The 25,580-nt window shown below is 63.9% G+C and overlaps 4 protein-coding genes and 1 non-coding gene across 14 annotated transcripts; 3 read left to right on the forward strand and 2 right to left on the reverse strand.

The window, feature by feature from the left end:
* The first annotated feature begins 686 nt into the window (after positions 1 to 686).
* On the forward strand, positions 687 to 3,870 carry NAPRT (nicotinate phosphoribosyltransferase). Its single transcript, XM_043879715.1, has 13 exons — positions 687 to 971; positions 1,046 to 1,173; positions 1,268 to 1,350; positions 1,549 to 1,679; positions 1,771 to 1,886; positions 2,130 to 2,326; positions 2,410 to 2,550; positions 2,788 to 2,872; positions 2,970 to 3,050; positions 3,133 to 3,235; positions 3,324 to 3,478; positions 3,569 to 3,676; positions 3,752 to 3,870. Exons 1-13 carry the CDS (start codon positions 746 to 748, stop codon positions 3,812 to 3,814), a joined length of 1,617 nt encoding a protein of 538 aa, XP_043735650.1. The 5' UTR covers positions 687 to 745; the 3' UTR covers positions 3,815 to 3,870.
* Positions 3,868 to 10,971, forward strand: MROH6 (maestro heat like repeat family member 6). Of its 8 annotated transcripts, none has more exons than XM_043879616.1 (14): positions 3,868 to 5,592; positions 5,844 to 6,158; positions 6,325 to 6,479; positions 7,000 to 7,117; positions 7,312 to 7,496; positions 7,582 to 7,719; positions 7,809 to 7,923; positions 8,032 to 8,175; positions 8,251 to 8,424; positions 8,579 to 8,746; positions 8,955 to 9,074; positions 9,294 to 9,396; positions 9,509 to 9,574; positions 9,724 to 10,971. In XM_043879616.1, exons 1-14 carry the CDS (start codon positions 5,230 to 5,232, stop codon positions 9,951 to 9,953), a joined length of 2,394 nt encoding a protein of 797 aa, XP_043735551.1. In that variant the 5' UTR covers positions 3,868 to 5,229; the 3' UTR covers positions 9,954 to 10,971. The 8 variants fall into 8 exon arrangements, with proteins under 8 accessions (XP_043735551.1, XP_043735554.1, XP_043735548.1 ...); XM_043879619.1 differs by having other exon boundaries at positions 3,871 to 5,870; positions 6,006 to 6,158; XM_043879613.1 differs by having other exon boundaries at positions 3,999 to 5,592; positions 8,955 to 9,396; positions 9,724 to 9,812; positions 9,857 to 10,971.
* Positions 10,972 to 13,181: 2,210 nt separating this feature from the next.
* On the reverse strand, positions 13,182 to 13,254 carry TRNAG-UCC. Its single transcript has one exon. It is a non-coding gene; the product is annotated as a tRNA-Gly (tRNA).
* A 701-nt stretch (positions 13,255 to 13,955) lies between these two features.
* On the reverse strand, positions 13,956 to 19,467 carry GSDMD (gasdermin D). Of its 3 annotated transcripts, none has more exons than XM_043879689.1 (11): positions 19,328 to 19,467; positions 18,125 to 18,380; positions 17,777 to 17,969; positions 17,051 to 17,219; positions 16,803 to 16,905; positions 16,488 to 16,541; positions 15,974 to 16,069; positions 15,676 to 15,851; positions 14,602 to 14,743; positions 14,436 to 14,509; positions 13,956 to 14,322 (listed from the first exon to the last, which is right to left on the reverse strand). In XM_043879689.1, the coding sequence occupies exons 2-11, from the start codon at positions 18,336 to 18,338 to the stop codon at positions 14,083 to 14,085; spliced, it is 1,461 nt and encodes a 486-aa protein (XP_043735624.1). In that variant the 5' UTR covers positions 18,339 to 18,380; positions 19,328 to 19,467; the 3' UTR covers positions 13,956 to 14,082. The 3 variants fall into 3 exon arrangements, with proteins under 3 accessions (XP_043735624.1, XP_043735623.1, XP_043735621.1); XM_043879688.1 differs by having other exon boundaries at positions 14,602 to 14,752; XM_043879686.1 differs by lacking the exons at positions 13,956 to 14,322; positions 14,436 to 14,509; positions 14,602 to 14,743 and adding an exon at positions 14,759 to 15,501.
* On the forward strand, positions 19,343 to 23,338 carry LOC122679266 (ADP-ribosylation factor-like protein 13B). Its single transcript, XM_043879787.1, has 2 exons — positions 19,343 to 19,498; positions 20,015 to 23,338. The coding sequence occupies exon 2, from the start codon at positions 22,363 to 22,365 to the stop codon at positions 23,074 to 23,076; it is 714 nt and encodes a 237-aa protein (XP_043735722.1). The 5' UTR covers positions 19,343 to 19,498; positions 20,015 to 22,362; the 3' UTR covers positions 23,077 to 23,338.
* The last annotated feature ends 2,242 nt before the right edge of the window (positions 23,339 to 25,580 follow it).

A 25,580-nucleotide genomic window follows, 5' to 3' on the forward strand; every position in this document is an offset into this window, starting at 1 on the left:
AACCCTGTGTGCATCTATGTCTAGGAAGGACGTGGGGTTTTTTCCTTTAGCCCTGCCCCTCTCCCTCCAGCCCTGGAAGGGCACCCATCACCCCACCTGGCACACACACACCCACTGGAGAGAGACCTGGGCCCCTGACAGACCCCAGGACACACTACCCCATGGAGCTGTGCCCCTGGCCCGCCTGTGCCCCCCTCAGCCTCTGGTCTGGGCAGGATTGTGTCACGAGTGTTTCCTCCCTGGATCTGGTGTGACTGGTGAGAAAAAGAGTTGTTGGGGCCTCCAAGGCCCCTTAGGATTCCCGTGGGGCTTAGCGTGCAGGACTGGAGAGCCTTCCATGCCAGCTGGTGGACAAGAAGTCCCCTTACTTGGGTTGGCACCACGTTTCTCCTAGGACAGTGTGGCCTTGCTGCGGTGTGGTGGTGGCCCAGAGCTGCCCGGGGGTGTGGAGTTCGCATTGCCCTCTTTTACCTTCCTTACGCTGCACGGAGCCGCGGGCGGCAGGGGACAAGACAGACCGTCCCCCACGGGGCCGACCAGGGGTAGCAGACGCCCCAGCTCGAGTCCAGCTTCAGGAACTGCTCTCCGGCGTCTGGAGGCTGGCGGCCCGCCCCGTGGGTTCTGGTTGCCAGGAGAGGCGGTCGCGCCCTGGTGGCCCAACCTCTCAGCTCCAACCCGCTGGCGGGGCAGGCCCCGGCGAGCGCGGACGTCAGGCAGGCAGGCGGGGCGGCCAGAGTCCAGGGCGATGGCGGCGGAGCAGGACCCTGAGGGGCGCGCGGCGGCGCGGCCGCTGCTCACCGACCTGTACCAGGCCACCATGGCGCTGGGCTATTGGCGCGCCGGCCGCGCGCAGGACCAGGCCGAGTTCGAGCTCTTCTTCCGCCAGTGCCCGTTCGGCGGAGCCTTCGCCTTGGCCGCGGGGCTGCGCGACTGCGTGCGTTTCCTGCGCGCCTTCCGCCTGCGGGACGCAGGTAGGCCCCGGCCCGGCGAGCCCCCGCCCACGCGCCCCAGAGCCCCCGCCCGCAATGGCCTCTGTCGCCCCCAGACGTGCAGTTCCTCGCTTCGGCGTTGCCCTCAGACACAGACCCCGCATTCTTTGAGCACCTTCGTGCCCTCGACTGCTCTGGGGTGACGGTGCGGGCCCTGCCCGAGGGCTCCCTCGCCTTCCCCGGCGTAAGTGCGGGGGGTGGGACGCGGTGGCGGGGGGGGGGCGGGAGGGGGGCGGCGAGCGGGGCAGGGCGGCACCGAGTGACAGCCCGCCCCGCAGGTGCCGCTACTGCAGGTGTCCGGGCCGCTGCTGGTGGTGCAGCTGCTGGAGACGCCGCTCCTCTGCCTGGTCAGCTACGCCAGGTGGGGCCCGGGGTGGGAAGGCTGGATCCTGCGAGTGGGAGGGGCCTTCCCGCCGGCCTGTGGGGCGTGGCCCCGTGGGGGCGGGGTGGGGGTGGAGCGCGGGCCCGCGCCCATTCCCGCCGCGCGGTGTCTCAAGAGAGGCCGGGCCGAGTAGCTTCCTGGTCGTCACTCCGGTCCCCTACTCCCCCGCTCCCACAGCCTCATCGCCACAAATGCCGCGCGCCTTCGCCTGATCGCAGGGCCTGACAAGCGGCTGCTGGAGATGGGGCTTCGGCGTGCTCAGGGCCCCGACGGGGGTCTTACTGCCTCTACCTACAGCTACCTGGGCGGTGAGGGCCAGGAGACGGAAGGGAGGAGGAGTCTAGCCCCGAGACCTACCCCCTTCAATGTCTGAAGTCCCCCAACTTTACCCTGATCCAGGCTTTGATGCCAGCAGCAACGTGCTCGCAGGACAGCTGCGGGGCGTGCCGGTGGCCGGGACCCTGGCACACTCCTTCGTCACTTCCTTTTCAGGCAGCGAGGTGCCCCCTGACTCGGTCAGTACCCCTGTACCCCTAGCTACATTCCAGAGGGGAGACCCCCAGGGCCATCCCTTCCCCGGAAGGAGGAGGCACCAGTCCCTGCTCAGCTCTCAGGCAGGTACCATGCCTGGCCCATCCAAGCCACCTTGGGATGGTGTCTCGGTGTGGCGCTGGCAGACGGGTGCTCAGATTGTCTACTGGGGCGAGTCAGCGCCCCCACCATGCTCTGGGTCCTCCGTTCTTCACCCCTCTCCATAGATGTTGGCTCCGGCGGCTGGTCAGGGCTCCCAGGTGGATCTGGCTGCCAGTGTGGAGATGTGGCTGGAGCGTGTGTGTGGCCACCTGGGGCTGGGTGTGCAAGAGCCTCACCGGGGGGAGCGGGCAGCCTTTGTGGCCTACGCCCTGGCTTTTCCCCGGGCCTTCCAGGGCCTGCTGGACACCTACAGTGTGCGGAGGTGAGGCCCGGCCACACCCCGGGGTGGTCTCAGCAGAGGAGCTGCAGACCCCCCCATGCTGACCCTCCTGTCCCCGTCCCCAGGAGCGGGCTCCCCAACTTCCTGGCTGTAGCCCTGGCCCTGCAGGAGCTGGGCTACCAGGCAGTGGGTGTGAGGCTGGACAGTGGCGACCTACTTCAGCAGGCTCGGGAGATCCGCGGGGTCTTCCGGACAGCTGCGGCCCAGTGAGTCCCTGGGAGGGGCTTTGCTGAGAGACCCCCTCCAGCTCAGGGGAAGGAGGAGGGAGGCTCTCTGATGCTACCCGAGTCTCGATGCTGCAGTGAGCGAGGAGGCTGCGCTGGGCTCGCTCAGGGGCCTGTAGGCACGAAGGCTTGAGCCAGACCAGCAGGTGGTAGAGGGCAGCTGGACAGGTCATGGGGTCCGCGGGAGTCGGGAACATCCGAGGGGCTCCCCCGCCACAGGTTTGGGGTGCCCTGGCTGCAGTCGGTCCCCATTGCTGTCAGCAACAACATTGATGAGGAGGAGCTGGCCCGGCTGGCCCAGAAGGTGGGCAGGGCAGGGGCAGGGGCAGGCCAGAGGGTGGCGTGGGGGCCTGGGCCTGCACGTGCTGGCCGAGCTCAGTGCCCACCCACTCCCCTTCCAGGGCAGTGAGGTGAATGTCATTGGCATCGGCACTAGCGTGGTCACCTGCCCTCGCCAGCCTTCCCTGGGCTGTGTCTACAAGGTGGGGTGCAGTGCGAGTGGGCTGGGGGTGGACTGGGGGTCCGGGGAGAAGGTCCAGCTAGCCCAGCACCCTGTCCCCACAGCTGGTGTCTGTGGGAGGCCAGCCACGGATGAAGCTGACTGAGGACCCCAAGAAGCAGACATTGCCTGGGAGCAAGGCTGCCTTCCGGCTCCTGGGCTCTGATGGTGAGGCCCCTCCACTCTCCTCAGTTCAGTTCCGAGCCCCAGGCCCCTCACCTTATTCTTGGCGCCCCTCACGTGCACACACACACAGGGTCTCTGCTGTTAGACGTGCTGCAGTTGGCAGAGGAGCCACCTCCCCAGGCTGGCCAGGAGCTGCGAGTCTGGCCTCAAGGGGCCCGGGAGTCCCGTACTGTGAGGCCAGCCCACGTGGAGCCGCTGCTGCGACTCTGGGTCAAGCAGGGACAGGTGATCACCCCTACCCATCCCCGAGTCTGCACCTTCAACCCAGACCAAGCTCTGACATCTGACCTTGAGCTCCTTCCCGCCTCCCAACAGCTGTGTGAGCCACTGCCTTCTCTGGCTGAATCCAGAGCCTTCGCCCAGCAGTCCCTGCACCGTCTGAGCCCTGCCCACAGGCGGCTGGAGCAGCCGGCACTGTACGAGGTGCGCGCAGGCCTACGTCCTCAACCCAGCCTGTGCTCTCTGCCCCCATGTCACCCCCACGTCTCCCCGCTGCAGGTCGCACTGTCTGAGAAGCTCCAGGCCCTGGTGGACAGACTGAGTGCCAGAGGAGCCCTCTGACAACCTCGTGCTGGGACCTGCCTGAAATTAACATGAGTCATTCACTGTCCCCACAACTTGCCGTGTGTCATTTCTTCATCCAGCCTGCCACTCGCTGGATCCTCAGGGCTTCCTGGGGTGGACTGGAGTCAGGAATTAGTGAGAGGGTTTAAGCTCCCAGGGGAGACCCCAGCCTGGCCAGGGTTCGGGAAGCAGCCCAGTGCTGAGGCCTGACGTCAGCTAAGGTTTGTGGGAGGGTGTCCGAGGCTTGAGGAGCTGGACTCTGGGGGCAGATCGGGGGCAGGGCAGGGCTGTAGGGAAACGGGGGCCATCTTTGTGCCCAACTAAGAGCTGGGGGAGTGGCTGGGAGACCTCTCCATGAGGCTGGAGGTGGGTTGAAGCACCAGCTGGAGGGGCTCTGGCATTCCCCCCAGGAAGGCTCGCTGGAAGGCTCGCTGGGATACCTCCACCTCCCCAAGGGGAGGCCTGGGTGTCCCCTGCCGCTGCTGCTGGCAGGCCTGCGGGTCCCTGTGCCCCGGGCTCCGCCCATCCGGCTCCCTCTCGGGCTCCAGCGTGTCACAGTGTGGACCAGGCCTCGGTCGTGGGGACCCAGCTGCTGCCCGCAAAATGCCAGGAAAGGCGTGGAGCAGTGGGGCCTGCCTGCCTGAGCCAGGGAGGAAGTTAGGGAGTAGGGGCCCGCCCTGGGCGCCCGGCCAGGCCCTGGCTGCCCTGCCTCTGTGCCGCAGGCCTGTCAGGTCTCCACCGGCTTCCGCTCCAGCGGAGCCGCTCAGGAGGGAGGGTCAAGGCTCTGTGGGACACGGGGGCCAAGGCCTCGGCCTCCTGTCCGGGCGGTGGGCAGCTCCAGGAGCCGGCAAGGGCGCGGGGGAATGCTGACTGTCCAGGGGACGGCCCAGGGCTCTCCCGCCTGCCCAGGTATTTGGCAGGACCAGCTCTTCCGGCTCCCCCAGCCCAGGCTGGGCAGTGGCCACTGTGTTGCTGGGTGAGGATGACAGTGAGGATTAGGCCCGGTCAGGCCTCCTGGGAGAGGGGGGCTTGGAGAGAGATACACACCCCTGCCAGCATGCACACAGCAGAACACACCCAGGCCCAAGGCCCCCTCAGGTCTCCACTTCTGAGCTTTGCACTCTGGCACCAGGACCCAGACCCTCCCCCAGTGACCCATCCAGTGACATGAGGAACCGGGCAGCTCCTCTTCCTCTGGCCCACCCCCAGGGTGCTCTGAGTTCAGAGGGGGCGACCGCTCTCCGACCGTCCCCTTCCCGGAGGTCCGGTTGGGTGGGAACACAGAGGGGACAGTCCAGCTCCCGGCTCCTGGCCCAGCGTGCACTTGACTGCCTTTCAGGGCTGAGTCAGGCAAGGTCTCGGCTCAGGGCTGGGCCCAGACCCTCAGAGCTGTGCACACGTGCCAGGATTCCATGCCCAGCAGGGTTGGAGGTCAGGTCAAGGATTCTCCTCCCTGCCACCAGACCTGTGCCCCTCCCCCAGCAGATCATCTGTCCCCCAGGGACCTCGCTTGGCCCTTTCCTAGGGCCCAGTGGGCAGAACCGGACCCCAGACACTCAGGCTGCAGGCAGCCTGGGCAGGAGGGCCCCCCTAAAGCTCCTGGCAGGTACCACACCTGGAGACACCTCTGTATGACTCCCCACTCCCTCCCCACACACACACATACACGCGTGCATGCGCACGCGCACGCCACCACACCTGTCCCTGGTCCCGCCTGCCTGGGGCCTGCTTCTAGGTCAGGCCTGGGCACGACTTCCTGGGAGGACCAACAACAGGTGCTACAAGCTCGGCGTGTGCCGCGGCCATGGCTAGGGGCGTGTGGGGCCCAGCCCGTGGGGCCCCCGTGGGGGCCCTGACCCTGACAGCCCTGGCTGAAGGGATCCGGGCCAGCCGGGGGCAGCCCTGGGGACCCCCTGCCCCAGGCCCTCGGCCCCAGCCTGAGCCTGAACCTGCAGCAGGGGAGCCCGGGAGGGCAGCCACCGCCCCCACAGCTGGTGGTGAGCCCCTCTCCCCGCCCCCTCCCCAGGAACCAGCCCCAGGGGCGCCCCAGCAGGTAAGCCGGAGGGCTGTCTGGGGGGCAGGGGAGGTAACCGAGGAGAGAGCGGGGAGAGGGCAGAAAGGCTCTGTGGAGGGAGGGAGAGCGTGGGAGAGGCAAGGGGGCTCCACAGCCCCCCACCCCCATCCCCAGACACCCTGGAGCTCCTGGGAGGAGGGGGCCCTCGCAGACCTGGCCGTGTACACCGCCGCCTGCCTGGAAGAGGCTGGCTTTGTGGGAACCCAGGCGACAGCGCTCACCCTGTCCTCAGCCCTGGAGGCTCGGGGGCACAGGCTGGAGGACCAGGTGAGCCCCCGGCCCCTCCCCGCGGGCACCTTCCTGCCCGGGCCCGCCCCGCCAAGCCCCTCCAAGCCTGGGGCGGCTGGGGGGAGGGGGGGGTGTCGGCGTGAGCTGCGCCCGCTTGGTGGGGGCAGGGCTCACAGAGACCTGACTGCCGCCCGCCGTTCCCCAGGTGCTTGGGCTTGTGCGGGGGCTGCTGGCGCAGGTGCCCCACCTGGCGGAGGGGCGGCCCCGGCGGGCGGCCCTGCGGGTGCTGAGCGCACTGGCCTTGGAGCACTCCCGGGACGTGGTGTCCGCGCTGCTGCGCTGCTCACCGGCCCCAAACCGGTAACCTTTCCTGCCCCACCAGGCGAGCGTCCGTTGGGGCCCCACGAGGCTTCCTTCCCCCTTCCGGCTAGGTCGTGGAGTCTGGCCCAAGGCAGGCAGGTGGAGGAGGGAGCCTCCCCTCCCCTCCTCCCTCCCGCAGCCCCTCCCACCTCATGTCCCCTGCCAGTTCCTGGTTGCGCCTGGCCTTCTCTCTCCCAGCCTGGGGGTGCCGGCCTGAGCAAGCCAGGTGGCTTCTGCACCCCCAACGCCCCTGGCTCTGGTTAGTCTGACCCCAAGGGACGTTATCTTCCATGTTATTCCCCACGGTGACTGTTCATGATGCCAGGTTTGTTGCTGGCCTGTCGGGGTCCCATGTGGTCTGCGCAGATGCCACTCATCTTGTTTCTCAGGGATTGCCAGGGTGGGGTGGGGGGCAGTTAACCCTCCCTCCTCCTGCTGGAGTCCTAGTGGCTGCCTCCCCGACTTGGGGGCTCACCTCACCCCAGCCCCAGACCCTGTCTCACATGCTCCGTGCCCCCAGGGCGGCCACCGAGCTCTGGCGCAGCCTGAGCCGGAACCAGCGTGTGAATGGACAGGTGCTGGTGCAGTTGCTGTGGGCGCTAAAGGGCTCAGCCGGAACCCAGCTGGAGGCGCTGGCGGTAGGTGACTCTGTCCAGCTTGCCAAAGAACACCCCAGCCCTGGCCCAAGAGGCCAGGAGAGTCTGGCTACAGGGGCTCGGGGACAGCAGGCGCTCACCCTAGTCACACCCGTCCATAACGTCCCTCGAGCGTGGAGGCATTGTCCTCTCCCTGTCTGCCGTGTCTGAGCCTGAAAGAGACCCTGGTTCCACAGGCCACTCGTGCCCTTGGGGAGATGCTGGCTGTGTCCGGCTGTGTGGGTGCCACCCGAGGCTTCTACCCGCACCTTCTCCTGGTGCTGGTCACTCAGCTCCACAAGCTGGCCTGGGATGCACACCCCCCCGACACACCCAAGGTTTGGGCCCCATCTCATCGAGGGCCACCGCACAGTCACGCCAGGTGAGGGGGTACACTCCAGGGTGTGAGGACTGGCCTCGTGCCCTGCTGGCCCTCACTGCCCACTTGCTGCTGCCCCCGCCTCCAGCTGCACTGTGGAGGCCTTGAAGGCCCTGCTCACTGGGGATGGAGGCCGCATGGTGGTAACGTGCATGGAGCAGGCTGGAGGCTGGAGGAGACTGGTGGGAGCCCGCACCCACCTGGAGGGTGTCCTGCTGCTGGCCAGGTGCGGGGCGGGGGTGTGGGAGAAGCAGGGACATGGGGGTGGTCAGGGGCAGCTTCTTGAGGGAGAGCTTCCGTTTGGCCCCGTCCCAGTGCCCTGGTGGCCCACGCTGACCACCACCTGCGAGGCCTGTTTGCGGACCTGCTGCCGCGGCTGCGCAGCACAGACGACGCACAGCGCCTGACGGCCATGGCCTTCTTCACTGGGGTGAGCCCGCTTCCAGGCGGGGTGGGTAGGGGTGACAGTGCGCTTGGCCCCTGAGCGGCCCTGGCCTGTGCGGAAAGTCAGCGTGCTGACCCTGTGTCCCCCGGCCAGCTGTTGCAGAGCCGGCCCACCGCGCGGCTCCTGCGGGAGGAGGTGATCCTGGAACGGCTCCGCGCCTGGCAGGGCGACCCTGAGCCCACCGTGCGCTGGCTGGGCCTGCTGGGCCTCGGCCACCTGGCGCTGAACTGCGGGAAGGTGAGGGCGGGGCGGGGGCGGGGCGGGGCGGGGCGGGGCGGGGCAAGGGGCTCCCACGAGTCCCTGTCCCCGCAGGTGCGCCACGCGACCACGCTGCTGCCCGCGCTTCTGGGCGCGCTGAGCGAGGGTGACCCGCGGCTCGTGGACGCCGCGCTGGGGGCGCTGCAGAGGGTCCTGCTGAGGCCGCGGGCGCCGGTGCGGCTCCTGAGCGTGGAGTTGCGGCCCCGCCTCCCGCCACTCCTGGACGACGTGAGCTCCTTCCGCCCCTTCCGCCTGTCTTTCCCACGGCCCGGCCCCCGAGTTCCCGACCCAGGCCCCGCTGGGGCCCCCAGGGAACTCCTGCAGACTGCAGCCCTCCGGACGCCCCCTTCCTGCGGGCTCCTGATCGCGCCTTCCTGTGCAGGCCCGGGACTCGGTCCGCGCCTCCGCAGTCGGGCTGCTCGGGACGCTGGTGCGGCGCGGCCGGGGCGGACTCCGGGTGGGGCTCCGCCGCCCCCTGCGGAAGCTGGTGCTGCAGAGTCTCGTTCCGCTGCTGTTGCGTTTGCACGACCCCAGCCCGGACACCGCTGAGGTCAGCCCCCAACACGGTCCTGACCACCCCACCCTTCCCCACCACAGCCGCCTCTCCAGATAGCGCAGGTCAGGGACTTACCCGAAGACCGCAGGAGGCTTGGACAAGCAGGACTCCTCTGCCCCTCACCCTGGCCACCTCCTGCCTCCCAGGTCCTTTCTTGCCACTTTGCTTTCAGACCTCTAACCTCGCTCCCTACCCGTTCCAGAGTGCAGAATGGACGCTGGCCTGCTGTGACCAGGCCCTGCCCTGGGGCCTGCTGGAGGAGGTGGGCACGGAGGCCCACTACCACAGCCCTGAGGCCCTAAGCCGCATCTGCCACCGCCTGGTCAGTTGGGGGATCGGTGAGAATGACGGGGTGTGGTCAGCTGCCCACTTGGTCCAGTATACACCACGGCCACTCCCCCCCAGACTGAGACTCCTCACCTTTCCGGTCAAGGTGGTGGCTCGTCAAGGCCTCAGAGGCCCTTGGGCCCTGGCCTCACCTCTGAGGCCTCTGCTCCACGCAGAGCTGGCCCTCCCGTCCCAGGAGCCCTTCTGTCCCCAGGTCCAGTGGTACCCGAGTCACGTGCCCAGCTTCCTGAGTCAGACCCAGGGCTACCTGCGGAGCCCTCAGAGCCCCCTGCGCTTGGCGGCCACCCTACTCACAGGTGAGGCAGGCCTGGCATCACGCTGCTCCCTGCACCCAGGGTTCTGGGCGCTGGGCCAGCCCCTTGCTGCTGCGGGCACGGGGCCAGCACTCAGGGCTTCGCTTTGGTCCAGGCTTCCTGGTCCATCACTCCAGCCCCAGCCACGTCAACCAGGACCTGCTGGACTCTCTGTTCCAGGGTGAGAGCCCGACTCGCCCTCGTGGGGTTCCGCAGGGTTCCAGAGAGGTGGTGGCTGCCAGGGCAAAGTGGATGGGTAGGGGACTGGGATGTGTGGGGGACCGCTGGAGAGCCCCTCCCCCCGCCACATGAATTGCCCTGTCCCCGCAGACTTGGGGAGGCTGCAGAGCGACCCTGAGCCTGCTGTGGCGGCGGCAGCACGCGTGTCTGGCCAGCAGGTGGCGCTGCTGGCCCGCGTGCAGCCCCAGCCCTGCGGCTGGCGCCTCCTCCGCCCCGGCCGGCCCAGCTGCCTGCCGGCCCGGCCCCCGCCCGTCTACGCCGACAGCCCGTTTCAGCACTGCAGCCTCCCCGGCCGCTGGGGCTGCTCAGGTCCAGGCTGAGCTGACCGGCTGGCCCTCCGATGGGGGCCAGGGTGCTGACTCAGGCTCCCTGCTCTGTGGCCTGTCTTGGCCGGGGGGCAGATCTGCAGAAGAGGTCCGCCTTGAGGGGCACCTTGGGCATGGTGCTGGGCACCAGAGCCCGTCCCCGACCCCGTCGGGGCTCTGCATAGTCTGCTGCACACAATGACCCCCAACCCCGACAGATGTGTGTGACTAGATGGACCACGAGTTTCTGACGCAGCACCTTCACCCTCAGCTTCTCGCCTCATCCATCCCTCCGTCCGTCTGTCCCCCAACAGGCCTGTTCCTCTCCCAACCCCCCGGTGTGTGCCCTGCCTGGATGGCGCCTGGCCTTCTGGGCCCAGGCCAGGTGGGGACACAGAAGTGGGTGCCGCCCCGGAAGCCAGCCCCATAAAAGGCTGCCTCTGCCTGGCCCTCCCGGCTGCTCGTCAGCCCCCTTGATGTGCTCCACTCCTTGCTGGCCACATGCTGGCTGGGAGGTTTTGAGGTTTCCGGCCACACCCTCCCTGCTCAAGAAGCATCCGTCTGTCCACCTGTCCACACCCACTGCCCAGTAGCCTGGCCCTGTTCCTGCCCCTCCCCTCTAGCTCACCATCTCAGACACCCCCGGGTCTTCTCTGGAGGCTGCCCCTGACCTCCCACTGGACACCACAGGTCTGAGATGATACCTGCGGGCTCAGGTGTGGAGTGCCAGCATCTGCCCCTCACCAGGCTGAACTGTCACACCCGCATCCCAGCACCTGCTCAGGGCCGGGTGATGGAAGAAGTCCCTCAGGACTGCTCTGAAGCAGTGACACAGGCTCTCCAGACCCGGGACAAGTGGCTTCTGCCACCTGGAATGCCCACCTTGAGGTGTCCTCTTGCCCTTTCAGGGCCCCCAAAGCTGCCTTCTCAGAGAAGGAGGCCTCCACTCACACAGCCTCTTGGAGGCTGGGGTCCTGCCCATCCCAATGGAAAGCATTTAAAATAAAGATACAGCGGGACGTCCCTGGTGGTCCAGCAGTTAAACCTCTGTACTCCCAATGCAGGGAGCACAGGTTCGATCCCTGGTTAGGGAACTAAGATCCCACATGCCGCATGGTGCAGCCAAAATGAAAAACATAGATCCTAGGGGTTCAGTGTCTGTCTGGGCCAAGGCTGGGCTCTGATGAGCTGCGCCTGGTCCAAGATCAGGCTTGGGCTAAAATTACAGGGAAAGCAGCAGGTGGCTGCCAACAAAGGCCCATCTAGTCAAGGCTATGGTTTTTCCAGTAGTCATGTCTGGATGTGAGAGTTGGACTATAAAGAAAACTGAGTGCTGAAGAATTGATGCTTTTGAACTGTGGTGGCTGGAGAAGACTCTTGAGAGTCCCTTGGGTTTCAAGGAGGTTCAACCAGTCCATCCTAAAGGAAATCAGTCCTGAATATTCATTGGAAGGACTGATGCTGAAGCTGAAACTCCAATACTTTGGCCACCTGATGCAAAAAGACCCTGATGCTGGGAAAGATTAAAGGCGGGAGGAGAAGGGGACGACAGAGGATGAAATGGTTGGATGGCATCACCAACTCGATGGACATGAGTTTGAGCAAGCTCCGGGAGTTGGTGATGGACAGGGAGGCCTGGTGTGCTGCAGTCCATGGGGTCGCAAAGAGTCAGACACGACTGAGCGACTGATCTGAGCTGAACTGCTGAGCATGTGGCTGGGGCTTGTGTCAGCCCTGGGCAGAGTCAGGCAGGCTTTGCCCTGACTGAGAAGCTGTGCTGCCCACACAGACCCTGAGCAGAGTCAGAGCTCAGCAGGGAGGGGCCAGGGTCTCCTCGTTGGTCACTCTGAGGGCAGGGGAGGCCCTGGCCAAGGGCACTCGTCTGTGAGAAGCCAGGGGCATAGTTTGGTGTATTAGTCCATGATTCTCCAAGGGGAATGCCAAAACTGGATTAAACTATGGGAAACATCCGGGGACGTGCTGGGGAGGTCAGGAGGCTGTCAGAACCTGGGAGGCAGAAGGAAGGGAGGCTGGTGAGAATGTCTTCGGGGGTCTCCAGCCTGACCCCCTCAGGGAGGCGCCAGGTCCCAGCCCTGCGGCCCCTCCGCTGCTGCCCAAAAGGTGGCAGGAGGACCCCCCCCAGCCACCTGATGGTTGGGCCCCTCAGGGGCTTGCAGCCTGGAGCCAGAAGCTGGGGGAGCGTCTGAGGCCCACTGCCTCCACCAGGCACGAGCCTGTCCAACCACAGGGCGTGGCTGGGCAAAGCCCCCAGCGAGGCCCGCTGGAAAGCGCGGCCCAGCCTCATGGGGGGCTCAGCAGGCAGCGCCCTGCCTCTTCCCATGCCTCCCTGCAGGGCCTGGGCCTCTCTGGCCTGGGCACCCACTCCCCTCCACTCCACTGGCCATCTGGAGTGCACATGCCCCCGCATGCTCAGTCCTGTGTGCACCTGCCCCCCCGTGAGGGCATCCCTTGCCCTGTAGCCGGGGCCCCACCAGACACCCTGCTTGCCGCTTTGTCCTGGGAGTGGGACGCTTCTCAGGGATTTCTCCGGTGCGGTCCCCAGAGAGGCTCCAGTCAGGGCGGCGACACCATAGGCCTGCTCCCGGGTGAGCCCCACTCCTGGGTGAGCACTGTTGGTCAGTGAGGCCCAGCAGAGCTACCCACAGAGCGCTCACCTCCCCCCAAGGTCTAGGGTCGGGGCGCGCTGCTTTACACAGAGGATGCTTAGATGCTCTCAAGTGAGCTGTCACTGGAGACCTCCGGGCACTGGCGACCCTGGAGCCTGAGGGCCAACAGTGAGACCCTCCAAAGGGCACCTGGGTGGGGCTCAGCAGGCCCGGTTCACCGCCTGACCTTGCGGGGAGCATCTCGGGGCCCCAGAAGCAGGGCTGGTGGGCCTGCTTACTTGCCGCTTTCTCAGACCTGCGCTGCTCCAGTCCTGTTCACCTTGGTCATGCCTTTCAGTGCCCTAGCAAGGTTCCCAAAGGAGGAGCTTGGGCTCCGGGGAACACAAACAGGCCTGGGAGGTATCCAACTTCTCCCTTGCCCTGGGTGAGGGGACAATTGCTAAGCGTTTCGGTACTGGGATCTGGGATGTTTAGGGAGCACTCTGTTTTAATATTAATTTTACTGTCAACCTCAATCCTGAGTTTTCTCAGAGGTTAATGTCCCAACCACAGCTGGGCCGACCACCTCTTCTCTTTATTTTTATTTTTTTTGGCCACATTGCTTGTGGGATCTTCGTTCCCCAACCAGGAATCGATCCCAGGCCCCAGCAGTGGAAGTGCTGAGTCCTTAACCACTGGACCACCAGGGATTCTTGTCCCTTCTGTTTAGCCAGTCCTGGGGCTGCAGGTCGGACAGGAAGGGAACATGGCTTCCCTCGCATTCCACCAAGAGGAGGACCGCAGACCGGCTCCCACAAGTTTCCCCTGGCTGTGACAACTCCAGGGTGAGAGTAACTGCCTGGCTGAATCAGTCACCACCTCTCTGTGCCCAGCGAGGCCCAGGGACCACGGCTCAGGCCGGGAGGTCTCCTCTCCTCTCCACAGACTCTTACCTTTGAGTGAATGAATTTGGATGAGACACACCCCAAAGGCCAGTTTCTCTGGTTCTGGTCATTTCCCCCAGGCCCCCATGCAGCCCCAGGAGTGCAGGCCTGTCTGTCTGTTAGCGCCGTGTCCTTGCCCCCCTGCAGCCCTGCAGAGGGAGGGCGGCCCACTGCCTGCATCAGAACATTAGGATGCTCTCAGGCTTCCTGAGGTGGACAGAGAACAGTCCTGGGGGTTGGCATTGCCCTGCCCTGTTCTTTCCAGGCCAGCCTGCTATGGGGGGGCAGGGGCGGGGAGGAGCCTGGCCACGTGGCTGGTCGCTCCGGAGTGGCCAGGTCCAGCACCCAGAAGGCCCCTGGTGCCTGCTCCTGGCCCCCAGGTCCCTCCCCGTCCTGTGCAGGCATCCCCCACTGGGCCCCCGACCCCTGAGAGAGGGCTCCTCGAAAGCTCAGTGCGTCATTCCCTGTGTGTGTCATTCGTCCCATTTATTGGCTGTCCCCATCCCCCAGGTCTTGTGAAGAGCCGCCCACATGGCTGGGTGTGGCTCCTGGCAGCTGGTGGGCAGGCTGTGCCTGCGGCGGGTGGGCCGCAGGCTAGCAGAGCCGGCTCAGCCTGAGCAGCAGTGCCAGGCAGGCGTAAAGTGCGCACACGCAGCCGCAGGCCCCCGGCTCCCAGCACACTTGGGGGGCGCCAACCTGGGGCTCCAGGCCGCACGCCTCCAGCAGGGCCCAGGCGGGCGCCTCTGAGCCCCAGCTGTCGCCCAGGCACTCGGGCGGCAGGGACACAGCCTGGCGCTCCTGCCACGGGCTGCTCTGCTCCACGAGGCTCTCCACCTGGCAGACAGGGTGGGAGCGGTCAGAGGATCGGGCACCCGCCCACACCACCCCATCGCCGGGCACTGGGCCCCACACCAGCCCACCCCTACCCTACACCCTGGCCTTCTCACCAGCCGAAAGGTCCCCAACAGGGCCCCCGTCTCCAGCACCTTAGCCAGCAGCACGTGCTGGGCTTCACTCAGCACTGCGGAGAGACCTTGGGTGAGAGGGCTTCCAGGGGCCAGCCAGAGGAGCTCACGTCCCTGCCCCTTCCCTGCCCCTCTCCGAGCCCCTTACCTGCTAGTGCTTGCAGCAGGTAGAAGACGGGGCCTGCGAGCTCTGCTTCCAGCCGTCCAGAGGGCAGCACCAGGGACTCGAGGATGGTGCCCACCGGGCCGTCCTGTGGCTCTACCTGCCCGCCGCACAGGCCCTGCTCCAGCTGGGGGCACTCAGGGGGAGTGGGGGTGATCAGGGCGGGCAGGCACCTGCTCCAGGTGGGGGCGCCTGGGGGAGTGGGGGTGAGCAGGGCGGGCAGGCCCTGCTCCAGGTGGGGGCGCCTGGGGGAGTGGGGGTGAGCAGGGCAGGACAGCCCTTGCTCCAGGTGGGGTTGCCTGGGGGAGTGGGGGTGAGCAGGGCAGGATAACCCCTGCTCCAGGTGGGGGCACCCAGGGGGAGTGGGGGTGAGCAGGGCGGGCAGGCACCTGCTCCAGGTGGGGGCGCCTGGGGGAGTGGGGGTGAGCAGGGCGGGACAGGCCCTGCTCCAGGTGGGGGCACCCAGGGGGAGTGGGGGTGAGCAGGGTGGGCAGGCACCTGCTCCAGGTGGGGGCACCCGGGGGAGTGGGGGTGAGCAGGGCGGGCAGGCACCTGCTCCAGGTGGGGGCACCCGGGGGAGTGGGGGTGATCAGGGCGGGCAGGCACCTGCTCCAGGTGGGGGCGCCCAGGGGAGTGGGGGTGAGCAGGGTGGGCAGGCACCTGCTCCAGGTGGGGGCGCCCAGGGGAGTGGGGGTGAGCAGGGCGGGCAGGCACCTGCTCCAGGTGGGGGCGCCCAGGGGAGTGGGGGTGAGCAGGGTGGGCAGGCACCTGCTCCAGGTGGGGGCGCCCAGGGGAGTGGGGGTGAGCAGGGCGGGCAGGCACCTGCTCCAGGTGGGGGCGCCCAGGGGAGTGGGGGTGAGCAGGGTGGGCAGGCACCTGCTCCAGCTGGAGGCACCCAGGGGAGTGGGGGTGATCAGGGCGGGACAGGCCCTGCTCCTGGTGGGGGCACCCGGGGGAGTGGGGATGAGCAGGGCAGGCAGGCATCTGCTCCACCACCCCACCCAGCTCTCATGCTACCCCACCCCCTAATGCCCCGCACGCACAGCCCAGCTCACTCACCGACTCCTCCAGGGCTTGCAGAGCCGGCTCGTCCCATAGCACCTGCCCCAGGCCACCCAGCAGCTGCCCACATGGCCCCTTGGACAAGCCCTCCAGGCCCATGGCCCAGGCCTCCACCTCTGCCCGCAGGCCCTGGAAGTCATCAGTGGTCGCCAGCCAGTGCTCCATGGACCCATCTGTGGGGACAGGTCTGCAATTGCCCAGGTGCCCACGTGGCCCCAGGAGCCCTGGTAAGGGAGGGCAGATGCTGGGGGCAAAAGCGGAGCAGGGGCCCCAGGGTGGCCCAGAAGGTACTGACCCGACTGGAACTGGAAGTAGTCAGAGAGGCCCCTTATGGAGGCAAAGCTGAAGCACGAACATGGATGGCCGTCTGCACTGCTGAAGGGCCTGCAGCCTGGGCGAGGCGGGGCTGGTCAGTGCTGGGGGCCGGGGCCCGAGCCAGAGAGGGCTGAGGCCTCCCCTGGGCCCTCACAGCTTGTCACCCCAGCCCTGGCAGCCTGGGGCAAGGAGCAAGGTCAAACCCACCTGGTGCCAGCCTGTCGCCATGCTACCCAGGTGTGTGTGTGCATTTGCACGACTGTGTGTGTGTTGCTCATGTATGTGTGTGAGTGTGTGTGTGCATTTGTGCACACAAGTATGCATGTTGCGTGTGTGTATGTGCGTGAGTGTGCATGTGTGTTTGCATGGGTGTGTGTGTGCATTTGCACTAGTGTGTGCATGTGTGTGTGCACATGTGTGTGTGTGTTTCCCAGATGTGCTGTGCTGGGCTCTCCTTATCAGCCTGTCCCACTTCTCAGGTGCATGGGCCTCACCTGCCTCCAGCAACGGGAAGGTCCTTTGCTTCTTGTCTGGGAAGAGGAGGATGTCTGGAAGCCGGGAGGGGCAGAGATGGGGGAGGCAGGTTGGCGGAACACCTGGCCTTTCCCTGGCCCACCTGGGGCTCCCTGTGCAGTCCCCGCTCTGTGCCCTGACCTCCCACCTGCCTGAACAAGCAGCTCTCAGCCATCCCGGCCCACAGTCATGCCACCAGATGTCCCCAGCACCCCCAGGCAGCCGGTGACTCTTCCAGGCCTCCCCGCCTCTGCCACGGAGCCTGGGCCCCAGAAGTCACCCAGACCCCGGCTCACCCCAGTCAGAGCCAATAACCAGCTGGGCCGCCCGAAATGCGAGGGTGCTGCCCGAGGGGATGGTGACCATCTTCTTCCGGCTCAGGTGGCCCTCGCCTTTGCCCTGAGGGACGGATGTGGGCTCAGGACTGGGCTCCCCACCACCCGGTGGGGCTGGAGGCAGCCAGGTGCTGGTGGCAGGGGTCTGCGTGGGGACACTGCCCTCCTGCCTCCCCCGCTGTGTCCACTGCAGGTCCCTCGCTGCCCACCTGCAAGCAGAGGGCTCCCGGAAGTGCAAACTGGCCTGAGCCCTCCTGCTTGTGCGTCCGGGTGACCTCCACCTCCTTCTGTGTCTGCAGCACTTCGGTCACTATGAACACGTCATCCCCCCGACTCCGCAGCTGCTGCAGGGTTTTGGGCTCAGGCTGCCGCAGGCGCCTGTGGTGAGTGGGCCAGTGGGAGGCTTGCAGGATGTGCCTTGCCCTCCTCTCCCCCTGCCCCAGGATGGCCTTCCCTTCCCCGGACCTCAGTGTCTGCAGCCATGGATGGGGTGATGTGGATGCCCCGGCACGGGACCCTTATTGCCCCATCCCCTGGGTGCTTCAGTGCCTGTGGGCAGATGGGGGGCAGGAAGAAGCGGGCCTCTGGAGGGGCCCACTCTGTGGCTGGCTGCTCACCTGTCTGCTGTCTCTCTCCACTCCCTGGGTTCAGATCTCACGTCTGTGTGCTGAGCTAATGGTCCTTCTCACCAAGGTCCCTGTGTGTGTTCCACCCCAGCCTCTTTGCAGCAGGGCTCAGTCTGACCCCTGGCCCCCCGAACTGCAGGATGCAGGCCCCCAGGACCTTGGTAGCCTCCTTCCCAGCTGCTGGTCCCCACACGGCCCCTGACTCTGGGACGTCCCTCAGCCTTCACAGACACCCTATGACTGCTGCCGCCCCGAGGTCCTGACCCAGGAGCTGCCCAGGGTCAGCGGGTCCACAGCCCTGGGGCTCACCTCTCACGGTGCATGGCTTCCCAGGTGTTGGGGGCCACTCTCAGAGTGCACAGGTCCATCGAGGCGCTGGAGCTGCCGGACACCGCGGCCCCGCCTGAGAGCCTGCCCTGTCCTGGGGCTGCCAGCTTCACGCTGCCCTGCAGCTGCCCGTCCATCATGTCTTGGAACTGGAAGGTGCCACCGCACTCCAGGGCTGGAGCGAGAGCACAGCTGAGGCCCTGCCCACCGACCGCTGCCTGTCCCGCCTGGCCGAGGGGCCTCTGCAGACAGAACCCAGGGGCCCGAGTGGGAGCTGGCTGGCCCACCCCTCTGCCCACCCATGACTCGGACTCAGTGCCGGTCGGGTACCTGGCTCCGGCATGTCGGGCTCCAGGATGTCCCTGATGGACAAGTTGACACACATGTAGCGTGGTCTCCAGAACCGTGAGCTCAAGGGCTTCCTGCTCAAAAGGCTGTAGGGCTGGAAGCTGGCGGAGCTCCGCAGACTGTCCACAGGGGTCAGCTCCTTGTGGTCCAGCTCCCGGACCACGCTCCTGACCACCTTCTCAAAGGCCGATGCCATACTCCTGAGGAGGGCAGCTGGTCCAGCCTTCCACCCTCAGGGCTGGAAGAGGGCAGGGGAGGGGAAGAGCGGAGAGGTAGCTGCTCAAGTGTCTCTGAGGCAGTCCTGCCTGGCCAGGCCTGGGATGCTCGCCTCCAAGTGCACCCTGTCACCCACTGTCCATCTCTGCAAGGGTCCCCAAGCGCTTCCAGGCTGGATGTCACTCGCAGCCTTCCGTAGGACTCGGGCCAGCCATGCACACCATCTGTCCTGTGGCCAGAGTGCCCGCATGAAGCCCAGAAAAGCCCTGGAACGCAGCGCTTGTCGGGTAGGGGGCAGCCTTGGCCGCCCACCAAGCCCTCCATCACTTTGCTACTTCAACAAGGCTTCGGGCTGCTCATGAAAAGCAGCCACCGAGAAAGAGCAGGGCAAGGCTGGGGCTCTGTCTGCCTTAGCAGCTGCCTTCCTGGCCAAGGTGCTCAGAGAGCAGGGAGGAAGCAGAAGCCATTGCCTCCTGGGCAGTTGGTGCGAAGGCCCAGGCAAGGCCTGGCCCAAGCATCCCCAGCCCCTAGGCCTGTCCTCCAGGGCTTCCTCAACACCCAGAGCTCCGTGAGTCACTCGTCTGTCTTCAGCGGTCAGGAGTCATTGCAGGCCTGACTCAGGACCCAGGACGTCTGGGCTGCAGGAAGCCTCTAAGCCTTGGCACTGGCCTGAGATCCCAGAGTGGGCCCAGGGGCACATGGAGGTGCCTGCCTGGAGCTAAGCCCAAACCAGTCAGACTTCGGAGGGAGCCCCCTTCCCAGAGGCCTGGGGCTTCCCTAGCTGGTCTGATGAGGGGAGTCCTGGGGGGCTTGGGGAAGCCCAAGGAAGGTGACAGGACCCAATCTCCACCCAGAGTTGCTGGCCTCCCCCCCACCCACTCCCAGGAGAAGCAAGTGCCCCACCCCGGAGCCAGGGCAGGCAGCCCCTGTGGGGCGCAGCAGCGCAGGGCATGGGCAGGGGCAGCTCACCAGTGACCGTGACCGTCGCGTGCCTGTGCCCACGAAGCCGAAGCCAGGTTGCCCTGCAGGCCAGGATCGGAAGCCTCTGCCCTGGAGTTGCCCAGCGCGCACACAGCCTGAAGGTTCCCAGACCCAAAAGTGAAACCTCCGCGACGCTGAGAGGAGCCGGAAATGCCCCTGGTGAGCCCGCCCCCTGGCCTGGCTGGGAGTGGGGGTGCAAAGGGTGGGGGCGGGGGCGACTCTCACCCCACCCCCGACAGCCTCCATCGCGAGGAGCTTCTTTGATCCTTCTTTCCTAAAACCCCGGGGCCAGGGCAAAGGGTCTGAAAAAACATTTCTTCAGGGAAAGTGTACAAATGGCTAGTGAACTCCGAAGAGGAGGCTCAGGTCATTAGCGTCAGGGAAATGCAAATCAAAGCAAGGTTAGAGGCTGCCTCACACCCATAGGTTAACTGTAATATAAAAGGGGAATAAAAAGTGTGGGAGAAGATCTGGAGGAATCGGGCAGCACACAGCGCTGGGCTTGTAAAAGGGTGCAGGCGCCCGTGGAAAACAGTCTGGCAGTTCCTCAAAAAGTTAAACAGAGAACTACCATAGGCTCATCCATTCCACGGCTAGGTGTGCATTCAAGAGAAATGAAAACATGTTCATGCGGAAACCTGCACATGAATGCTCTCACAACGTTATTCTTAACAGCCAAGATGCACTGCAAATGTCCATCTATGGAAAATGTCCACCTATGGAGGCATGAACAAACAACGTGGTCAAACACACACGATGGAGCGGTCGGCGTGCAGCCTCGCAGAGGAGGTTCTGACACACAGCACAGAGTGGGTGGACCTCAGAGCGTTAGGCCAAGGTAAGAAGTCAGGCATGCAGGAGAACAGCTCTCAGGACCTGGGTGTATGAAATGAGAACAGGCAGATCCTGCAGGGACAGAAAGCAGAGTTATAGCTGCCAGGGGCGAGGGGCGTGGCAGTGTCTTTGGGGTGATGGGAATGTTCTCAGATTGGTTGTGCTGGTGGTTGCCCGAGCCTGGATATGCTAAACACCCAGAGTTTTACACTTTTAATGGGTGAATTGTATGGTTTATGAATTATATCTCACATACCACAGTAACATTCAAAGCTGTTACTGTGCAAACGTGAAGCCAAGTGACGACATCCAGGCCCAGCGCAGGCTCTTGATGTCCTTCCTTCCTGGGCCATGTGTGGATCGTGTCCGGGGCAAGGTGCCCAGGAGCCCCACACCCCGCTTCTCCACTGCTCCACTGCCACATCCTGCCTCTAGGTCTCATGACCATCTGGAGCGCATGCCAGGGTCCCTGCCGGTTGGCTGGCCTGAGACAGCCTACAAGCTCCACCGTGCACACTCACTGGCGGGGTGGCTGTGTGTCAGCACCCGGCACCACGTGTTCCTGCAGATGAGGGCTCTGAAGTGAACTGGATGAGGGCCCCGCCAGGTAGAGCTGCTGGCATCAGCCCCGACGCCAGTGCAGGGGTTGTATGTTTTGGAACGTTGGAGCCGCAAATAAGTGGAAATGCTGATTCAAACAGGAAGGAACCAATCTTGTGAAAGCAGAAGTTTGGAGCTGCTGTGAACTCTGGGCAGACACAGGCAGGCACTGTCCATCGGAGGGGGGTGGTGTGGGGAGCAGGGTGACTTCAGTGCCTAACTGGGGTCTCTGAGGCCGTTTGTCTCTCCACATCAGGGGACTAGAGTGCAGGCCAGTGAGCTCTGCTGGCTGAGGGCCTCTGGGGCAATGGGTCCTCACCCATTGGGGTATGGGGCTCCCACATCTGACCCAGTCGCTGGAGCCCATTTGCCAATATGAGCAGGGCATGCTGCTGGTGGTGGCAGGATGCTCCAGGAGGCTGAGTGTGCGTGTCCGTGTTCCCGTGTGCATATAATGTAAGCATGTATGCACATGTCCACAAGTATGGGTATACGTGCATGATGTAGGTCTACGCATGTCTGTGTTCATGTGTGTGTATTCGTATGGCTGTGTTTTGCGTGCTATGTGCTTGTACCTGGGTCTCTGTGTGTGTCCTCGTATGTGCAGTCCTGTATTCTGTATGGTGTGTGCTGGGACCACCAGGCATTCTCCTGCTTCTCCCTGTTCCCATAGCAAAGCTTCTGGAAGGCTGTGTAGCCTCCCAGTGGCCCCTAACTTCCACCTCTCCAGTTGGTCAAGTTCTAGGCCAAGGGTAGGGGTAGCAGCCTCTTCAGTATGGGGTGAAGCTGTTGTGGGCTTCTAGCTGGGGTATGACTGGCCCCGGGTTTATTTTTCTAGAAGGCCTTGCTGCCATGTGGGTGGACCAGTGGAGGAGGCAGGTGCCATCCACACGGAGGAGCAGTGCGGTGACTCCAGTGGCCATGGCAACAGGGGGGTCATGCTCCACTGTGCCCCCTGCCTCAGGCAGTGACCTGGGACTGAATGCACCATGGAAGGGTGTTGTTGCTGCCTGTTCATGGGGAATCTTAGTTCCCTGACCTGATTAGGGATCATGGAACCAGTGCCCCTGCAGTGGAAGCGAGGAATCTTAACTGCTGGAGGGCCAGGGAAGTCCGGGGTTCAGTTCTTTAGCAACAGCCTACCCAAGAGGCACTGGGCTGGTGAGTGGTGGTGTCACCAGGCTCCTGAGGGCAGAGGTCAGCCTGAAAAGGCAGGAAGTGAATTCACTAGAGAAGCAGCAGAAGGAAGGCGGGAGGGGCTGGCCCTGCACCCCTCTCCCCCATCGCCGGCCTAGGGAGCCCCAGGAAGTCTGGGGCAGCATCGGGCGACATGGGGGTGCAGAGGCCTCCCTGGGCAAACTCTGGGCAGGCCCTGGGTCCAGAGCCAGGGAGGACACTGTGCCTGATGGGGAAATGTGACCAGGGCTGGGAGGGGCTCTGGGCTGTGTGCAGGGAGGCTGTGGCACCTCCGAGAGAGCTGGAAGGAAGCAGCTCACTGCAGCCGCAGGCCTCTATCACCCAGAGTGGGGCGGGCACCCGGCCAGACCCTGAAGGGAGCTGGGCAGTGGGGGCCGGTCCCTGTCCTGGAAATGCCCAGCCCCTCGGAGGAACAGAGCAGGACCAGACCGGCTGCAAGAGGCAGCGGCTGGGACACCCCCTCAGAGGAGATGGGGGAGTGTGGGGTGAGGGGAGGGGGAGTGGTCCTGAGGAACCCACCCGCGCTCCCACCCCACCGGGCCCACCCAGTCCCCGACCATCCGGCTTCAGGGCACCGGGCCTCAGCGCAGGACGGGGTAGGGGCGTGGGGGGCGGCAGGCGGCGGCTCCACCCTGGGCCCTCCACCCAGTGACACGGGGCGCCGCAATGTCGGCCGCTGCCCCGTGCCTCCATCTCTGGAACCCACGCGGGCAAGGGGCGGCCTGGAGGGCCCTGCGCGCCTGAGAGCCGCTCGGCCCGGAGGGAACGAGCGCAGCGCTGCGGGGCCGAGGGGGTGCGGATCGCACCGAAGTCCAGGAGTCCTTTCCTCCTGGGTTGAGTCCCCGCGGGGCCTCCTCCCGCTTGCCGCCCCCGCCCCCCTTGCTGGCCCGGGCCCTCGGCGGTGGCTCGGACCGTCGGGCAGCAGCGCCTGTCCAGCAGGCCCGCGGTCCACGCTCAGCGGATCGCTGGGCGACGGGGCGGCCTCGGGCCCAGGGGAGCTCCGGAGTCAGGAGGGGCGGAGGCCGCAGGAAGGCCGGGCAGAATCGGGAAAGGGTGCGCCGAGATCAGCGGAGGCTCACAGCCGGTCTCCGGCTCGAGGTGCGTGACCAGCGGTTCCCGCACGGTCCTAGCGGCCCTGAGCCCTGCCTGGCTCCCTGGATTTTCTGCCGGCAGGGGCTGGGGAAGCGGCACAGGGTCCTGCCCCACCCCGAGTGACCCTGCAGGGGAAGGGGCCCTACTGCTCTGGTTTCCCGTGCTCTTGAGCCTCCCTTTATTTGCCCTAGCAGGAGGAGTCTCTGACCACTGGCCTCCAGGCATCGCTTGGCTGGGGGTGGGTGGTGACTTTTGCACCTGGCAGGGTCCCTGTCCCGGTTTGCCCAGGACTAGGGCATGTGGGACATTGTGGTGATGCCCAACCATCCATCCTCCGTGGCCCCTGAGAGCCTCGTGGAAATGCTGCCATCTAGGAAACAGCAACTAGTCAACTTCTCTTCCCAAAGGATCTGGTTCTGAGGGTCACGCTTTGCAGCGAGGGTAGAGTGGGGGTTAGCGGCTGGGATGGGGGGACCCACAGAGTCCTCAATGGTTGGTCTCTTGTAGTCACTTCCAGCTCCTCCCCATTGGGACGGAAGGCAAGGGGGCATCCATGCGGTAGTGGTCCCAGCCAGTCAACACCTCTTCCTATGAGGGCCTGTGGTTAGTCGCTCAGTCATGTCCAACTCTATGATTCCATGGACTGTAACCTGCCAGGCTCCTCTGTCCGTGGTTCTCCAGGCAAGGATACTGCGGTGGGTTGCCATTTCCTTCTCCAGGGGATCTTCCCAACCCAGAGACTGAACCCAGGTCTCCTGCATTCCAGGTGGATTCTTTACCACCTGAGTCACCAGGGAAGCCTTATAATGGGCTATCAACAGGCTCAATATTTTTGTCCCATGTAAGGAACTCAGCATTTAATTTTTAAAGTTTTTATATAAGTATAGTTGATTTACAATGTTATGTTAGTTTCTTGTGTACAGCAAAGTGATTCATATACATATACATTTTCATATTCTTTTCCATTATGGTTTATTATAAGAAATTGAATAGTTTCTTATTGAATATAATAAATTGAATATACAAACTAATCTATATCAGTTTGTATCTGCTAATTTCAAATTCCTAATTTATCCCTCCCCCAGCACCTGATATTTTTGTTCAGAAGGCCTTGCGTGTGTTTCCTTATTTCCTTTGGGGGGACTTCGAAAAGTGAAATTCCTCAAAAGGTATTCAGAGTCTTGGCATATATTCCCAACTGCCCTTCAGAAAGGCTATGCGAACACCCTAAAAAACTGAACGGTGAAGTCTCTTCCCTTTCACCCCCAAACACTCAGGGCAGATTGTTTTTTTTTCCCCCAGGCTATTTTAATCTTTGCCAGCTTGATGGGCATCAAAGTATTTTAAGTGTAACTGCCAAGGTCAGTTTTAGCCAGATAATTGTGACAGCACTTACATCCTAGTTACAGTTTTTACAGTTTCACAACTCCAGGAGACAAATCTACAAACCTCACCTCCTCTTGGCCAGGGGCTGGGCTCTCCCCTCTGCCACTCTTGGACTAAAGTCCAGGAGCAGAGAGCTTTTTGGGCACAAAAGACAATAGGTTCAATGCCAGACCAATGAATCCATCAATTTGTACTAATAAATCACCCTAAAACTTAGTGAGGTAAACATTCATTGGTTTGGTCAAAATTATGTGAAAGTTGCTCAGTCATGTCTGAGTCTTTGTGACCCCATGGACTATACACAGTCCATGGAATTCTTCAGGCCAGAATACTGGAGTGGGTAGCCTTTCCCTTCTCCAAGGGATCTTCCCAATCCAGGGATCGAGCCCAGGTCTCTTGCATGGCAGGCAGATTCCTTTTACCAGCTGAGCTACCAGGGAAGCCCAAAATTATGAGGTGCCCTAAATTATGACATTTAGGCTTATCTCTGCTCCACGTGGCATCACCTGGGTTTATTAACTTTGTGGCTAGCTAGCACCTGATGGCAGACAGCAGACTGTCAAGAGGGTCAGTGGTATTAAGTGGGCATGTGCTGCCCGTCCTCCCGCAGGCCAGTCCTGGCGCATTCAGGAGGTGATGGCTGCAGGATTCTCAGAAGCCAAAACAGCACCAGCCCAAAGAAGTGCTTTTCACGACCCCTGGTGGGAAATTCCATTTCATTGTCTGGGAACTCCCATACCCCGCCCTCAGAGTTTTGCCAAGGCCTAAGGGTCTCACACAGTGTTCAGCATGACCCGTGGCTCACCCTGTCCCACAGCCTGAGTGCAGGGGTCATTCTATTGCCTGGTACCACCACCGCTAAGAAACTCCAGAGTGCTCACTGCTGCACGTTAAGTAGAGTAACACTAACTCCCTGGGGCGGGCGCAGGCGCTGACCTAGGAGGCAGGCTGGAGGTTGCGTCCTCACCTGCAGGAGACACAGTTCATGTGACCCCTTGCATCACTGTTGGCATGTTTTGCCTCTACCTACATTACAAACCCATGTTTTTATTATTTTTGCTGTAACTATCTTTTGGAGAAAATAAAAAGTGAGACTTTTTAAAAAGTTATTAATACTAAAACGTTTCCTGTT

The sequence above is a fragment of the Cervus elaphus genome, chromosome 21 (genome assembly GCF_910594005.1).
Source record: "Cervus elaphus chromosome 21, mCerEla1.1, whole genome shotgun sequence".
Taxonomy (NCBI): Eukaryota; Metazoa; Chordata; class Mammalia; order Artiodactyla; family Cervidae; genus Cervus; species Cervus elaphus.

Bases quoted from the DNA above. Each gene is read 5' to 3' on its own strand.
- NAPRT (XM_043879715.1), top strand. From the start codon at position 746: ATGGCGGCGGAGCAGGACCCTGAGGGGCGCGCGGCGGCGCGGCCGCTG. The intron at 3,236-3,323 runs GTGAGGCCCCTC...ACACACACACAG, and splicing joins CCGGCTCCTGGGCTCTGATG to GGTCTCTGCTGTTAGACGTG. The intron at 3,479-3,568 runs GTGATCACCCCT...GCCTCCCAACAG, and splicing joins TCTGGGTCAAGCAGGGACAG to CTGTGTGAGCCACTGCCTTC.
- MROH6 (XM_043879612.1), top strand. From the start codon at position 5,230: ATGCCCAGCAGGGTTGGAGGTCAGGTCAAGGATTCTCCTCCCTGCCAC. The intron at 8,176-8,250 runs GTGAGGGCGGGG...CTGTCCCCGCAG, and splicing joins TGGCGCTGAACTGCGGGAAG to GTGCGCCACGCGACCACGCT. The intron at 8,425-8,578 runs GTGAGCTCCTTC...CTTCCTGTGCAG, and splicing joins TCCCGCCACTCCTGGACGAC to GCCCGGGACTCGGTCCGCGC.
- GSDMD (XM_043879686.1), bottom strand. From the start codon at position 18,338: ATGGCATCGGCCTTTGAGAAGGTGGTCAGGAGCGTGGTCCGGGAGCTG. The intron at 16,070-16,487 runs GTGAGGCCCATG...CGCCTCGCCCAG, and splicing joins CTTCCCGTTGCTGGAGGCAG to GCTGCAGGCCCTTCAGCAGT. The intron at 15,502-15,675 runs GTGAGTGAGCTG...GGGTGCCTCCAG, and splicing joins TGCAAGCCCTGGAGGAGTCG to CTGGAGCAGGTGCCTGCCCA.
- LOC122679266 (XM_043879787.1), top strand. From the start codon at position 22,363: ATGCCCAGCCCCTCGGAGGAACAGAGCAGGACCAGACCGGCTGCAAGA.